The 16,965-nt window shown below is 40.1% G+C and overlaps 2 protein-coding genes across 6 annotated transcripts in view; one reads left to right on the forward strand and one right to left on the reverse strand.

Annotated features, from left to right (window-relative positions):
- The window catches only part of LOC109037768 (solute carrier family 25 member 35), a 58,740-nt gene that overhangs the window by 39,430 nt on the left and 2,345 nt on the right, over positions 1-16,965 (reverse strand). The gene's annotated exons all lie outside the window — the stretch shown is intronic.
- The window catches only part of nwk (FCH and double SH3 domains nervous wreck), a 170,843-nt gene continuing 159,232 nt past the window's right edge, over positions 5,355-16,965 (forward strand). Inside the window, exons 1-2 of one of the 5 annotated variants that reach the window (XM_019052531.2) lie at positions 5,355-5,478; positions 10,014-10,358. In XM_019052531.2, the coding sequence (XP_018908076.2) occupies positions 10,338-10,358 (21 nt within the window). In that variant the 5' untranslated portion in view covers positions 5,355-5,478; positions 10,014-10,337. Of the gene's footprint in view, positions 5,688-5,735; positions 5,755-9,993; positions 10,359-16,965 lie in introns of those variants that run through there. The other 4 variants (XM_019052530.2, XM_019052532.2, XM_072305577.1 and 1 more) reach the window with 4 other exon arrangements.

The raw sequence follows: 16,965 nt of genomic DNA on the forward strand, positions 1-16,965 counted from the left end.
AATACTCTATTTTGTTAGTCTCTATTCGAAAAGTAACATTCCAAATGGAAGAGTAAATGAACCCTGTCATCATAATTTTTTAAAATAAATTATTCAATAAACAAATAATAACGGTGTTGGTTCCTTATATCTGCTATATGCAAATGATTCAGAAAAATATTCTATTGTCAGATGAGGGGAAGATTGTCCACCTTAGTTTCTACTATTTACAACTACTAAGCATTTTGCTACTACTTTCTTCTTCCAGCTACTGACGTATGAAAATCAAGTTCTGGTCGCTACTTTTCTGGAGTCCATAACGGAGATCTCAGAAAAGGGGGGAGGGGAGGGGTCTTCTCAGGAGCGGTAGACATGACTCTGAAAGAGGATCATTGGTTGATTGCCCCATTAGGTTTTCTTTCTCCTCTGAGTCTAGTGCGTTTCACTGGGCACAAGGTGTCCCTTTCTTTGTGGCTCCTAAAACAGATGTTCTGATTATTAGGTAATATAACTGCATGTTCAGGGTATCTACATACATAAAGTCGCGATTATAGCGCCGCCTCGCGCTCTGCGACGCCCAATCGCCATTGCCTCCTATCCTCCCAGAGATCATCAGGCAATTGGCACCTTCTGATCTCCTCCTCCACCCCTTGTCGCCAACCTTTCACAGGACGTCCACGCCGTCGCCTTCCGGGAGGAACCCAATCGAAGACCTGCTTGGGCAACCGATCATCTGCCATCCTTCGCACATGTCCATACCAGACCAACTGCTTGGACTGATATCGTGCACGATGTCCTTTTCCACACCCATTATCTCGCGTACCCTTTCATTGCGGATACGCTCTCTTCTCGATATCCCAGCAGACCTTCGCCAAAAGTCCATCTCGGTTGCCCTAAGCATGTCTTCAGTTCTTTTCTTAAGTTGCCAGACCTCACTCCCGAAAGTTACGATACTCTTCACGATGACGTTGTAAATTTTCCTTTGGTCTCCTTGGAGATGCTCTGGTCCCAGAGAACCCCATTTAGCATCGCGATAGCTTTCTGCCTTGCACATTCCGATCTTTAATGGCCCGATCCAAATTTCCGTCTTAGTTAACCAAACTCCGAGATATTTATACTCTTCACAGTCCAGGATCTTCCGGCCATCCTCCAGTTCAATGCTTTGCTGATCACCACCGATAACCAACTTTCCGTCTTAACCACATTTACTTCCATTCCCCACTTTCGGTATACTTCCACTAGCTTCCGCGTCATGTAATTCGCATCTTCTTCGTCCTGAGCTATTACCACCTGATCATCAGCAAAGCACAGAGTATAAAGGTGCCATCTTCACGTAGCGGGAAAATCAGGGTATCTGCAAGTCCAAAAAGTCTGGAAATTGTACTGATTTTTTAAAGGCGATCCGGAAGTACTGAAAAAATGCGGTAAGTCCGTTGGAAGGTCCGGAATTTTTTTCATATTTTTGTCGTTTCTGTCGCAATTAGAGCGAGAAACTTAAATTTTTGAAATTTTTCGAATTTCCTCATTTGGATGTACTGAAAAATTACTGAATTTTTCTGTTAAGGAGGTACTGAATTTCCTGGGAATGTACTGACAAAGTGCTGTATAAGTACTGCTTTTTGGCTAATCTGTTAGTAGACACCCTGATGTTGTGGTACCAAAGATCAAAATATCATATGAAGTGTAATTTTTGTAATTTCGGGTGAAGGCAAGAGTTCAAAGCTAGAGTTCAAAGATTACATGGGATTTAAGAACAAACAAATAGTTTTATGCAAATTTTGTCAGTGACGGCCTTGTTGCATTAACCCGCGAAAAATAAAGATTGAAAGAAAAATTACCTGTTTCTTAGTAAAAAAGAACACCTTTGTCACACATTATGTTTAGGACCTTGAAAACAGGACATATTGGGATCGACTGAAGAATATCCCGGAAACTCAGTGGATCTGTCACAGATTGGTGCCGAAAATCGAGAGGCTTTTCTCTATCCATAGCGAGATTAAATTATTTTGAAGTATGTGGTCCGTTTTATCAGACGAAAAAATTCATTCCCCCTCCCCCTTCCGACTTGGCAGAAAAATCTTGTTTTTCCCCCGGTAAATCGACGAGGAAATGAGAGGATATTCTGGGTTATTATCAAGGCATATTTCCGTAGAAATCAGGAAAAGTTAGGGAAGTAGCAAGGAGCCAACAAAATCAAAAACAGAAGATTTTATGGTTTAAGGCCAAATCTGATCTTCATGGGTAGGAGGCAAAAACTTACTTTACAATTTTTTATAACCGGCATGGATCCCTGAAGGAGGGGCCGAGAGGGCTGGAAAAATAAAGAAAAATTATTCTAAAATTTTCAACATCACAGTCACACCACGTCCTCTTTCAATAGTTACTCAATGTGTAACCTTTCCTTGTCTTTCTCTCGTCTTGCCGATGCGATGCGACGAAAAAAAAGAAGAGCTCCTTCAATATTTTGTGTATGCAACACAGACATCCTTAGAGCACGAATAGTTGTATCCAAATTTTGTCACTGAAGGTCTCGTTGATTCGAATCGGGAACGTGCAACCCGCGAGGTGAAAGTGAAGCTTGAAAGTATAACATACCTTTTCCTGTTTTCAAGTAAATGAAACAAACATTTTGCTCTAAAATATTTGAGGGGCTCGGAGGACAAGGCGCATAAGTGCAGATTTTGAAAAAAATGAGATATGAATGGTTACAAGTACCGCTAGTCTTAATGCATACTGTGAAAAATTCGCTCCCAAATTCCAACTTTTAAGCATCAAAAGGTCGGTTTGAATTTTCTCTCCGCTGCAAGGATCCTTGTAATTTCAAAACTTCCTAACCGGCATTTCTCGAAATAGCAAAAATTGCATTTATGCGCCTTATCCTCCAAACCCCTCATTTGATGTCATCAACAAAACGAAACGGAAAATAAAGTTTGGAGGGCCTCAGAGCGAAAATATTTAAAGTGTGGTGTGCCAAACATTGTGGTGATTTGCCAAACGAGGTCTTTCGGAATTTGCCACATCGCAATTTGCTCATTATAATAAGGAAACATTTAAGGCTGCATTAAAGTTGAAAATAGAATTTTCAAGCACTTCAATTTAGTTTTGTCGGAATGTTTGTATACCTGGAAGCGTGTCTCCTAACTCTCTACAAGAGTTGCCATTTTCTTGTCGTCATCTTTTTCGGAATGCCGCCCTTCGCAATTTGCCAAACTGCTCCTAAACTACTGTTACGAGCATGCGCACTGTAATTGGATATCCAGGAATTACGAGCATGCGCACTGTAATTGGATATCCAGGAAAAAATTCTTCCTTATCGGATGAAAATAACCGAGTAAAATACCCCCCACCAGTTTGAAGAATCAGCGCTCATTAAAGTACCCGCGAAGTCTGATGGCAGGGTGTCTACAAGTCCGGAATTTTCGGAAAGTTCGGAAAAAGTAATGACGTTTTAAGGCCGCCCGGAAGAACTGAAAAAGTGCGGAAATTCCGCAAGAAGGTCAAGAATTTTTGTCATTTTTGTCGCAATTTCAGCGAGAAATACAAATTTTTGAAATTTTTCTAATTTCGTCAATTGGAGGTAGTTTCAAATTTGAAGGTAGTTTCAAAAACTAAGGTAGTTTTATCATGAATGAAACAATTAATGCAGATCGTGAGTCCTCTCCTATGATGATGACGACGCGACGCCCAAAAACAGAAACGCCTTCAAAACCCCGAGGTAGGCAAAACCCACCTCCGGAGCGTTAAAATAGTTGCGTAAGGGGTAGGTAGGTACTTACAATTAGGTATATATGACTCGCTTCGCAGGGCGAGGCATTTCAGTGCCGAAAAACTTAAGAACGAGATACCTGAGCTATGTTCATAGAAGTGTTTTACGAACATTTTGATCAAAAACGCTAAAAAAATTCCAATTAGACCGTGGTTGTATAATTTTGAAGCCCGCGTCACCAATACCGTACGTTTGATACATGCCAAAATTGAAAGGGTCAGAGCAAGAGAAGCTACATGGTATTGCAACGTCGCAAATTTTTCACTAACACAGGTTGACACAGGTCTGGGGAACCGGGAAAAGTCTGGGATTTTCTGGCTCATCGATTGATTACCAAAACATCACTGATCTTCCAACTGTTTACATTCTCTGGTCATTTCTAAGGCTCCGTCATCTTTTAACTAGCTACTGAGTGCCTTGTTCCATACTTTGATTTCGTAACAAGGGCATTTTGTCCAAAGTTTATAGCGGAAGTCGGCGTATTAAAAAAAGAGAAAAAAAGAAGGCGGAAATTTTGTTCAAAAATCAGGGAATAAAACAATCTTGAAATCAGGAAAAAGAAAAATTAGTCTGGAAAAAGTCAGGGAAAGCTAGAGAATTTGAGGATAGAAAAATTATAGCAACCCTGCAACAACTTATTCATTTCTAGAAAATTGGTACAAGTGTTCTTTTGAACTGTTTCGTGAATTGTTTATTATGAATTTACTGATTTTACGAAAATATAATGACATTTTGAACGTGAAACAAACACCTTCTTCATGAATGATAATGGGTTTTCAGGTAATTCAGGGTGTAATATGCAGTTCTGGATCAACGAGTTTTCACGTAAAGCGTAAAGTATTATTCAAGGCGCATTCAACAGCCCTGGGTCACTGAGTCTCTTCGTAAAATGTTCAGTTTCTTCCGTATATTCGACAACCCTAGTAGCAGAACCATAGAAGGAAAAGATAAAGATTATGTGCGAAAGTTCATTTTTTTATATAACGCATGCATACGAAAGTGTTAAAAGTAAATATTTTTATGTAACCATTAAATAAAAAAAGTCATAATTTTCGTGAGCTTTTCGCAAACATACTAAAAAATCTTCTAATTCGCGAAAAGCTCATGAAAATGATAACTTTTTTTTTGTACAATAGTTACATAAAAATGTTCACTTTTAACACTTTCGATGCAAGCGTTTTATAAAAAAATAAAAAACTTGTCTATTAAAAAAAAAATTACCTTGTCTAGCTTTTATCATTTTTCATATTTCATGGTCAAGTCTGAACTTTGATTTTTTTTATAGAAGCGTTACACGTTTTTTAAATAAAACTACCATTTAGATAACAGGTATGTTTTTTTTATACTTTTTTTTAGAAAAACAAAAATTTGTTTTGCTACTAGGGAATCCTGAGCCACTGCGTTTCTTTGCAAAGTCTGCAGTATTTTTTATTGTGTATCCCAGCGGCCAGGGTCACTGACTTCTCATGCAAAGCGTGCAGTATTTTTCAGGGTGTATCCGGCAGCCCTGGATTCGAGCAGGCAACAGCGCCCGGCGAGATGTTCAAGAGGGTTGCGCGCGGCAAGGGAGGCCCGGGGGGAGGAGGGGGGGACCGAGGGTGCACAAAGTTGGAAGTTCGCGCAGCCTATCTCTAGTTGTCGCCCGTAGCTTGTACCATCGCCACCGCCTTACACCCGCGCGATACCGCCCGCCGTACTTGAGTTTCCGCCTTTTGACGAGCCCTCTTCCAACGGTAACCGACTCGCTCATTATCCGATCCAACCACGGGGTTGTCGGAAAAGCGAATTTTTGTGTGTAACGCCTCCCTGAAGCTCTGTTCGGATTCGAAAGCTCGGGGAATTGTGCGGTGAATCCGGTGTTTGTGAGGTTACCGTCGGAACCCTTCACTCCTTCAGCCCTAGCGGAGCCTTTGGTTAAGGCTCCGACCTAGGATCGGAAAGGGTATTTCATCCCCACACAATGAATATCCGTGAAGATTATTTAGTTTCACCATTAGCTGAAGATTGAGGTTTAAGCTAGTTTGTCGTCCCTTACAGTTCAACCTAGATTTGATGTAAAAACCCAATGGTCGAAATTTACATTTAAATCAGATTTCAATACTGAGGGTGGCACAGTTAAGCGAAAACGTTTGAATAGATTTGCGTTTTATGTTGGGAACATTTTGCTAGTGACAAGTATTTGTTAGGTTACTATCGGGACGATCACTCTCAACCATAGCTGAGCCTTTAGTTAAAGCTCTCCAACTCACGATTGGAAAAACTAATTTCTCCGGTTTATTTTTACACGATGAATATGCGTGGAAATTACGTGTTGTACCGTTACCTAGAGTTGAGAGTTTTGTATCCTACTTTGTTGTTTCGTTGAGGTTCTTTGGAGCTCTAGGTTTTAAATGGGAAGCCATCCTAATCAAATTGAAATTAGGTTCGAGTGTAGTACTAGGACGGTGAAGTTACGCAGTAATTTTATTTTCTTTTTAGTGACGAAAATTGTACGATTCGCTGGTGTTTGTAAGGTGGTTTTATCTAAGATTCTCCTTATGAAGAACATTAACTTCTCTTCCTCTCATCTTTATCACGCGATAAATCAATGATCGATATCTTTAAATTACGATGAAAAAGTCATCAAAAATCATATGATCATAAAAATCACTTGGTTGTACTAGTATCTGGAGTTGGGAGTTCAACCTAGTTTGTTGTTCTTTAGAGTTCAACCTTCGAGTTCAACCTTGGTTGAAATTTAAAAGCTAATGATCGAGCTTGCTCCAGTGCTCTGCCGTGCTAAAAACGAACGCCGTATGACCATTCGAGAGTTGCCAAATTTCCCTTGATAAAACATGTATTTTTGACAACATGCATGCATATTTTCCCTTGAAATTGTCAGATATTTTAGATTCAATTGCGTACAAAATTGTCTGAAAATTTTGGAAACTTAAATATTTTGAAATTTTTTCAGTAAATGTGGTTTTTATCGGAGGGAACTTGGCAACGTCTAAAGGCTCATACGGCGTTCTTCCTTGTCACGGCAGTGCTGCCATTTGTGGCACAGTGGAACTATTCAGGGTGAACGTTCGACTAATCTGCCCTTAAGGACAATTTTGCGAGTGGTAAGAGTTCGTTGGGTTATCATTGGACCCTCACAACCATAACGATGTTTTTGGTATTGACCGCAAGACTATGATCGGAAACAACATTTGAGGGGCTTGGAGGACAAGGCGCATAAGTGCAGTATTTGCTATTTCGAGAAACGGGTATTTAAAGTTTCAAAATTACATGGAGCCTTACGGCAGAAAGAAAGTTTAAAGAGACTTTTTGATGCTTACAAATTGGAATTTGAGAGCGAATTTTTCACAGAATATGCATGTAGCTCCTCCGCTTGCATAGTTGTTTTTTACTTTAATAAAATAATAATAAAAAAAACACCAAAGGCCTCGAAAAGTCGCAATCGAGAAACGTGTTTTTTGACGCGCACATTTGTCGTGCGACTACCATCCAACACTTTAATCGATTCAACCTGTTCGTCGTAAATTCCAGTTTAAGGGCCAATTAAAGCCGTAACCGCAAACGGAAATTATAAATCTCTCTGATCTCCCACGTTTTACATGACTCTGAGGAGGCGTAGACATTGATTTCAGCCATGCCGCTGTTCTCTGCAATGGTTAATGAAGTTGAAATTCTCATTCGGAGAATTCAAGCTCATGAAGTATCAATTTAGAATGCAGTCGAACGAACCCATTTCGATTTAGTGATGACAATCACTAGAATACTCCATTTAAATGAAGGCAGACACAGGAATCGGTTAAGTGGTTATGAAATTACTGTTCCATTTTGCTCATTTCCGCTAGCGCAAAGGCTTTTGGTTTAGGTTCTGATTTCATTTGGAGGCCTCACCTGTCGTATTTTTTTTGTCTGTAGGCGCAATAAACACGAATATGGCGCATGTCTATGGTTGAATTTTGATGTTTTCCATGGATATCCGTGTTCTCATACATACCTCTTTTTATGGGTGGTTTCACGATAATTGGAATAATTTTGTCGCCGTAACAGACAAAACATTTTTAGGTCATATTTTTAGTAGTAGTGATAATCACTCGAATTTTTTTGCATTCATCTACACAGGGTTACGTGTCATAACGCTTTTCAAAGATTTATCACTCTACTTTTCACTCTACTTATTATAAAAATGGCCGAACATGTGCTGTCTGACTTTTTACCGCGTAACAGACAGCACATTTTCGGAATTCATACATAATATTGATTGAGAAGTAGAGCAATAAATCACTAGAAAGCGTTATAATACGTAACTCTTTGAAGATTAATGCGAAAAAATTCGAGTGATTATCATTTCTATTAAAAATATGACCGAAAAATGTGCTGTCTGTTACGGCGACAAAACTATTCCAGTTATCGTGAAACCACCCTTATATTTGAAAATACTAAAATATTTGCGGAACCGTCAAATTGCTGAAATAGAGATAGGTGTTTATAGGCGTCGACCTCCGTTGGAAATTAGGAAAATTTTTTGGGCAGCAGATTTTTTTTCACCATCCATAATGTTGAAAAAAATGTGAAGCGATTTTGAATGTCGATTCATCGACCACCACAATTCATTTCGCGTTCTCAGATGTGAAATCAACTGCAAGGTTTTGAAATCAATATGAACGTGTCCGGCTCCAGTAAATGGATTCTAATCCCTTGGAAGAGTATTTTTCAGTGGGAAACTGTTACAATCAGAATGGTCAAAGCCGGAAAAATTGGTTTTCTAAACGGGTAAAGCTCTTCAAAACAAGTACGCGCTGCATGGATTCATTTTTATAGCACTATAAAGTGCCCCGGTTATTGCCTTTTGGCAAGCAGGCAGCATTTAGAGAAAGGACATTCCTGAACAGTGATTGCGCTGCGATTTTTTGAAGTTTTATAGTCATCGATTTATTCGGATAGCTTTAAGTAGATCTAGTCTAATTGCATTTTATGTTGACTAAAATCCTCTCCAATTTTAGTTTTGCAAGCATACAGCCAATCATTTTCCGGCCTTGAAATCCTGCTGAAGTGTTTGCCATAGTCCAGAGGAAATTTGTAATAAGTCTTGACCCATAATGTTGCCCAAGTTTCCCTTAAGAAAGTGCACATGCGCGCAAATCGGACCTCTTTTTTTCAATTAGGAACTTAAATTTCTGGCTCATTTGTAGAAACACTTTTATGTGCATAGGGAAACTGGTGGTGCAATCGGTACATACGTTGTTTCTAAATCTAGCCAGATATTGTCGTTCCTAATATTGCAAAATGTAATGTAAATGATACCGGAATTTTGATTGTGTTCAAACAGCAAGTTCCTGGCAATATCGACGAGAATCCATTGACACATCGATTTTATCAATAAATTTTTCGATGTAACCATAGATTTCGATTTTTTCCTTTATAAATATTACGTCGTTGTGCTGCTAGGGGTTGTTTTTGAATGTTTCGATACCAACATATTTGAATGTGTTCCAACAGTAAGTTCCTGGCTAGGTTGAAGAGAATCCATTGATACGTCGATTTTATCAATAAGATTTTCGATGTATCGATCGATTTCCATTTTTTCCTTTATAAAGATTACGTCCTTATGCTGCTAGGGGTTGTTTTTGAATGTTTCGATACCAGAATATTTAAACGTGTTCCAACGGCAAGTGCCCGACATAAGATCGACGGTTAAAACGGAGAAAAGACAATGTCGCCAATTTTCTGGATCCGCCGATGGTTTTTCGAACGTTTCGATAGCGGAATTTTTTAATGTGTTCCAACAGCAAGTTCCTGGCGAGGTCGACGAGAATCCATTGACACGTCGATTTTATCAATACTTTTTTGAATGTATCGATCGATTTAGATTCTTTCCTTTGTGAATTCTACATCTTTGTGCTACTAGGGGTTGTTTTTGAATGTTTCGATAGCGGAATGCAAGTTCGCCCGACGAGGTCGACGAGAATCCATTGATACATCGATTTCATCAATAAATTTTTCGATGTATCGATTGATTTAGATTTTTTCCTTTGTAAATATCACGTCCTTGTGCTGCTAGGGGTTGTTTTTGAATGTTTCGGTACCAGAATATTTGAATGTGTTCCAACAGTAAGTTCCTGGTGAGGTCAAAGAGAATCCATTGATACATCGATTTTATCAATAAATTTGTCGATGTATCGATAGTTTTCGATTATTTTTGTTAAATTTTACGTCCTTGTGCTACAAGGGTTTTTCGAACGTATAGCGGAATTTTTTTAATGTGTTCAAACAGCAAGTTCCGGGCACGAGCGACGAGGAATCCGGAGTGACGGTTATGTGTAGTGATTGACTGGAAATCGGACAATCGATACTCGATATCGATTCGATATTTTAGTGCGGGGGTGGATTTCGGGGGAGCCGCGATCGACCCGCGACCGGGATGGGTATGAGCCGCGGGGCGAGTCAGCTGTCGGACTGGCCTAGTTCCGGGCTCCGCGCGAGGGGGTGAGCGCTCCGGTGGGAACAGCCCAGCCCGCCACCGCTACCCGCCACCAGCCGCGCCACCGCGCCTCCAATCAATAGACACACGCCGCCGTCCGCCGACTGATACACGACTATGCAGCCGCCGCCACGGAAAGTAAGATCACCCTCTACCCACATCTGCATGCAATTTGCGTTTTGTACCTTGAAGGCGTTGCTCGAAAAATATGGATTGAGAGGGGGATCAGCGCCTGCGAGAGGCAGAGTGGGGTAGTTGGGATACTGTGAGCGGGATGCAGTCTTGCAGCGAAATAATTGTTTGAAATGTGGAATGGGAAACCTAACCTCACTTTCACCTCTACCCATATCTGGATGCAATTTGCGTTTTATACCTTGAAGGCGTTGCTCGAAAAATGAGGACCGAGAGAGGGAACATTCAGCGCATGTGGTGCAGTAAGCGAAATGTAGTCTTGCAGCGAAATAACTGTTTGAGATGTGTATGTGTAATGGGAAATCTAACCTCACCTCCTATTCGTATTGAAATCATTAAAGCGCACGGTGCAAGCAGGAGTGTATCCTTGATCAGGGTGGCGAAATTTCATGAAAAATAAAATCTTGAAATTTCAAAAATTGTTTGAGATGCGTAATGGGAAACCTAACCTCACTTTCACCTCTACCCACGTCTGCATGCAATTTGCGTTTTATACCTTGAAGGCGTTGCTCGATAAATAAGGACCGAGAGAGGGAACATTCAGCGCCTGTGGTGCTGTAAGCGAGATGTAGTCTTGCGGCGAAAGAATTGTTTGAGATGTGTAATGGGAAATCTAACCTCACCTCCTATTCGTATTGAAATCATTAAAGCGCACGGTGCAAGCAGGAGTGTATCCTTGATCAGGGTGGCGAAATTTCATGAAAAATAAAATCTTGAAATTTCAAAAATTGTTTGAGATGCGTAATGGGAAACCTAACCTCACTTTCACCTCTACCCACGTCTGCATGCAATTTGCGTTTTATACCTTGAAGGCGTTGCTCGATAAATAAGGACCGAGAGAGGGAACATTCAGCGCCTGTGGTGCTGTAAGCGAGATGTAGTCTTGCGGCGAAAGAATTGTTTGAGATGTGTAATGGGAAACCTAACCTCACTTCCTATTCGTATTGAAATTTTTTAAGCGCACGGTGCAAACAAGAGTGCACCCTGGTAAAAATTGGCGATAGGAGCTGTGTTTCAAAATACCAAAGGAATTCTTATATCCGGCTAAAGAAGGCTACAGTAAATCATATAGCTGGCTGTAGAATGCGAAGAAAATCATACGGCCTGGCTATACGAAGTGATAAAAAATTATGCAGCCGGGCTATAGTTCCTATCACCGGGCTTTACACTTCATCGCCTGGCTGTTGCTTTTTCGCCATCGATTATAAAATGCTATAAGAAATTGTGTAGAAATTCGTGTGCTTTGAAAATCATTAAGTTTGATACGGAACCACCTTAATATTTACAAAACACACATTATATTTTCCTTTAATACATATTTTTTTTTCATCAATTAAAATGAGAGTAATCCATACAGGATGTGCAAACATTTCAAAATCATGAGTTGAATAACGCTGACTCCGCCAGGTTAAATATTAGAGCCTAACACAAAGCGGAGCGGCGACGCACTGGCGCCTACAAACCTAACAGGGATACTTCACGCATTGCGCAACGCGTGAAGTATCCGTGTTAGGTTTGTAGGCGCCAATGCGCGTTTCGCGCTGGCTGCCCACCTGCCGCGTCGCAGCGTGCCACGGCGCTTGAGGTAACTATTTTACACCAGAGGTATTGAATCACAATATCATACGAAACTGAAGGCGCTCTAATATATTAGGAATGGCAGGCATCCATCAAAAGTACGGAGCTTTCCTCGCAAAATAAATCAAGATACTACGGCTCAAAAAGAGAGCAGTAGTCCAAAAACTCACTAACAAGGGGAGCTTCCCAAGTGTAACCGGAATTTCGAGTTGAAATTTCGCATGAAGATACTAGAGATGATTTTAGGGATGCCGTATTTTTTCGTTTTTTCGAATGGGGTCGGGAAAGCCCTCAAAAAAAGGGCTTCATGCGAAATTTCAACTCGAAATGGGCCTGTTGCAAACTTTTGCTAGAGCAAAAATAAGAGTTGTTTCTTGTAGATAATGCCTCAAAAATCACGATGAACGCATCGGCAAAGTCTGAAATGCACTCATAACTTCACAATCTGCGTAAGAAATTTGCGTTTTTTTAAGCTTCCCGCTTCAAAAACGATACTACGGCATAGGTGAACATTTTGTTAGAGGAGTCGCTCCATCGTCGGCGATATTCATCATGGCCGACGCTTGCGCGCAGTTCCGCGCGTAATTCAAAGAGAGTTCAAGGTCAATCAATTCGGGCGTGGAAAATATGAACGTTAACACACCGATTGTTATCTGGTCTAATCCAGTTCAGGTGTTATCTCGTCCCATCAAACGTGTTTTGGCGGATTGGCGTCGGCTATGATGATTATTGCCGACGATGGAACGACTCCTCTTACAAAATGTTCACCTGTGCCGTAGTATCGTTTTTGAAGCGGGAAGCTCAAAAAACCGCAAATTTCTTACGCAGATTGTGAAGTTATGAGTGCATTTCAGAGTTTGCCGATGCGCTCATCGTGATTTTTGAGGCATTATCTATATGAAACAACTCTTAGTTTTGCTCTAGCAAAAGTTTGCAACAGGCCCATTCCGGTTACACTTGGAAAGCTCCCCTTGTAAGTCCTAGCATCCGTAATTAGTAACGTGTAGCATACACTTTATCGCCAGGCTGTTGCTTAATCGCCATCGGCTATAAAAGGCTACAAGAAATTGTGTAGCCGGCTATAGAAGCTATTGGAAATCTTACAGCCAGCTGTAGGTCTATGGTATTTTGGGACACAGATTCTACTGCCAATTTTTACCAGGGCATCTTTAATTAGGGTGGCAAAATTTCATGAAAAATAAAATCTTGAAATTCCACAGGAAATGTTTCATGAAATTATAGAAATTCATGAAAGATATTGGAAAATACAGATTCCTTTTCATGTTTCGCAAAATTTGAAAATCGTGACGTTCTTCTATTTTTGTGTGTTTGAGTGCGGGTTGCATACTCTAGCCCCTGAAAAATATAAAATATTTCAGTCTCGTGAAATTTCACGAAATATTTTCACTGATATACCAATCTTCCATTTCATTCTCACGTTTGTGCCACCCTGTCCTTGATGTATAAGTTTTCTTATGGGGTACGATCCAGTTGCTCCAATCGACGGTGGAGCTGTCATACCACGTATCTTGGTTTGCGAAGTTGTAGACTTATTATCGTACTTTCAGTTTTACACGGAAAACCACTCAACGTCATTTTTGAAATCTTCCATAATTTTTCATCCCCTTGCGAAGAAAACTCTGTGAAAACTTCAAGAAATGATGTTAATTTGTTCTCCATCAAAAAAATAAAGTGGGGGCAGAGATTTTTAAACACCTCAAACGAGATAGCGAGTCTTGTAGTTTCACCGTCGTCTTGTGTTTGATGATGACATGGAAAAGAATCCCTGGTACAGTGGACCAGCATGAGTGTGAATTGACCGATTCCCTTCATACAGGGTGTACCAAAAGTCCGTCCCACCCCTGCTAACTTTTGAACGAATTGAGGTAGGGTAATGAAACTTTGGGAATGTTCCTATCTCAAAGGGGACCATCTTTTGGGGGGATCAAAATGTTGGTCCCCCCTCAGGGGGGGGCGCGGGGGGCCCCCAACTTTTTTTTTTTCAAATGGCAACCCCTATCTTGTGATACATCACATCATTCGAAAGAGCATAAAAAACTAAGAATTTTGGCGCAAACCGCAGATCAATATCTTAATTTTTGACCGATTTATGATAGGTCAAAGGTCAAATTTGACCTATTTTTAAAAAATCATAACTCCGGTTCAAATTATCGTAAAGAAAAAAATAAAACGGGAAAATCTACCAAATTGTGTCCGCTTTTAAGTAAAAATTGCAGAAATCAGTTCGCTATAATTTTAAGGGGGGGCTCGGACCCCCAAATACGTCAATTCAAAGGTCATTCAATTTTCCCGCGGAAAAAGGCAATTTCCCCTAGATTTGCCTCCACATTATCTCAGTAAGGTCAAAATTAGTTCAACATTACGTTGGCAAGTCCCCAAATCTCGGGAAAAGTTAACAAAAAACGAAATTTAAACGGTCAAATTTAATCACCTTAAATTTCTTTTTTTTTAAACTTTTCCCGAAATTTGGGGACTTGCCAACGTAATGTTGAACTAATTTTGACCTTACTGAGATAATGTGGAGGCAAATCTAGGGGAAATTGCCTTTTTCCGCGGGAAAATTGAATGACCTTTGAATTGACGTATTTGGGGGTCCGAGCCCCCCCTTAAAATTATAGCGAACTGATTTCTGCAATTTTTACTTAAAAGCGGACACAATTTGGTAGATTTTCCCGTTTTATTTTTTTCTTTACGATAATTTGAACCGGAGTTATGATTTTTTAAAAATAGGTCAAATTTGACCTTTGACCTATCATAAATCGGTCAAAAATTAAGATATTGATCTGCGGTTTGCGCCAAAATTCTTAGTTTTTTATGCTCTTTCGAATGATGTGATGTATCACAAGATAGGGGTTGCCATTTGAAAAAAAAAAGTTGGGGGCCCCCCGCGCCCCCCCCTGAGGGGGGACCAAAATTTTGACCCCCCCAAAAGATGGTCCCCTTTGAGAAATGAACATTCCCAAAGTTTCATTACCCTACCTCAATTCGTTCAAAAGTTAGCAGGGGTGGGACGGACTTTTGGTACACCCTGTATGTATATTATCCCCGTGATACCGAGTTTCACCGAACTCGAACGAACAGAAACTGAGATAGCATATTAGGTCACGTCCGCCATCTTGGAATTGAGAATTTTAAAAAATTGACTAAAAATTCGAGTTTCCCGTCGAAAAATACCTCCTGACACCGAATTTCAGGAAGATGCATCGAACAGGAGCCGAGATAGCGTTTTAAGCCACTTCAGTCATTTCGGATTTTCGAATTTTGAATGTTTTGAATTTTGAAAGATTTTGATTCAAAACGCGTGATTCTCAAAATCAAAGCTCAGATTCGGATTCCTCGTAAAAAATCGATGCGATATCATGTATCATACCCTGACAACCGAATTTCAGAAAAATCCATCGAACAGGAGCCGAGATAGCATTTTAAGCCACGTCAGTCATTTCGGATTTTCGAATTTGGAAAATTTGACTTACAACGCGTGATACCCAAAATCGAAGCTCAGATTCGGATTCCTCGTAAAAAATCGATGCGATATCATGTATCATACTTGAGCATAGCGTGAAGAAAAGAGACGTAACGTAGACATACTGATTCGAGCATATGAATCCAACGTGGCAACATGGGTAGTGCTCAGTGGGTCAGCGGAGAAGGAAGAATAAGAATTTATCGTGAGAAATTCCTCGGGACGAAACCGAACGCTCTTAGTTAGCGCCGGCGCCTCCCCGTTCGGTCTCACTCGGGCGACCCGCGCGGCAGCGCGGCGGCGTAGTTCAAACTTCAAAGGGGCAGTATGACAGAATCTATACGCGTCGTTAAACCTTTTTCCTTCACGCTATTCTAACATATGATACATGAAATCTCATCAATTTTTCACGAGGAATCCGAATCTGAGCTTAGATTTTGGATATTACGCGTTTTAATCTATTAAAAATCGTAGGAGAAATTACAGAATTGTCCTTGAAAATTGATCACACATTAGTGTTTTTTTACGTCATTAAACCTCTTTCCTTCACGCTATTCTAACATATGATGCATGAAATCTCATCAGTTTTTCACGAGAAATCCAAATCTGAGCTTAGATTTTGGATATTACGCGTTTTAATCTATTTAAAATTGTAGGAGAAATTAAAAAAATTGTCCTTGAAAATTGCTTACGCATTAGTGTTTTCTTTTACCCCTTTTTTCTTCTGCATTCACGTTATGAAATTAGATCAACAGTTGACTCATCGACTAATATAGCCTAATCCCCCAGAATCGGTCTAAAGGGCGAACAATTTTATCAGATAAGATGTGCGGTCGTAGTTTCCGGGCAATTGCGATTTGATGGAAGCTGCGATGAGGAGAAACGGACGAAACCCGGACGGGTATTAAGTGAAAAACTAGGAAGGGGAAAGCCTTTCTTCCCGAAAAATTTGTGCTCGGGCCAACTTATGTGGTCACTGGAGCATTGTATAGGAGGTTGCGGGAAACTATTTTTTTGCAGCAACAACCAATTGGATTGCATTTTGCAAAAAGGAACTAAGAGCATTTGATTGTTACTGAGATTGTGCAACTTAGGTACATTCTTTGCAAAAAGTAAACTTTACGGCGGTAATTTTCGTCTTAAATTCATAGTTTATTGGGAGTAGAGGTGAAACTAGTTTTAATGATCGATTATGTTAGCAATGATTTCTCCCGTTTGTAGTCATCAAAAAAATTTAGGAAAAAAACTGTAAGTTTCGGTCACTTACTACTTTCGAGTGACACAACAAAAAAAATGACTTTACTGACTCATTGGTCAAATAAAAACTGAATTCTTCATCTCTGCAAATATAGGTACCTTACCTGTTAACTTATAGATAGTTCATACATAGCTGTCTTACTTTTTGCTAATTTAGGAATTAAATCCCCTTGGAGTAAAGACCTCATTTGCAAAAGCTTAAAATTTTTATTATTGTTTCATTAGGTTCATTAG

This window comes from Bemisia tabaci, chromosome 10, assembly GCF_918797505.1.
Source record: "Bemisia tabaci chromosome 10, PGI_BMITA_v3".
NCBI classification, from domain to species: Eukaryota; Metazoa; Arthropoda; class Insecta; order Hemiptera; family Aleyrodidae; genus Bemisia; species Bemisia tabaci.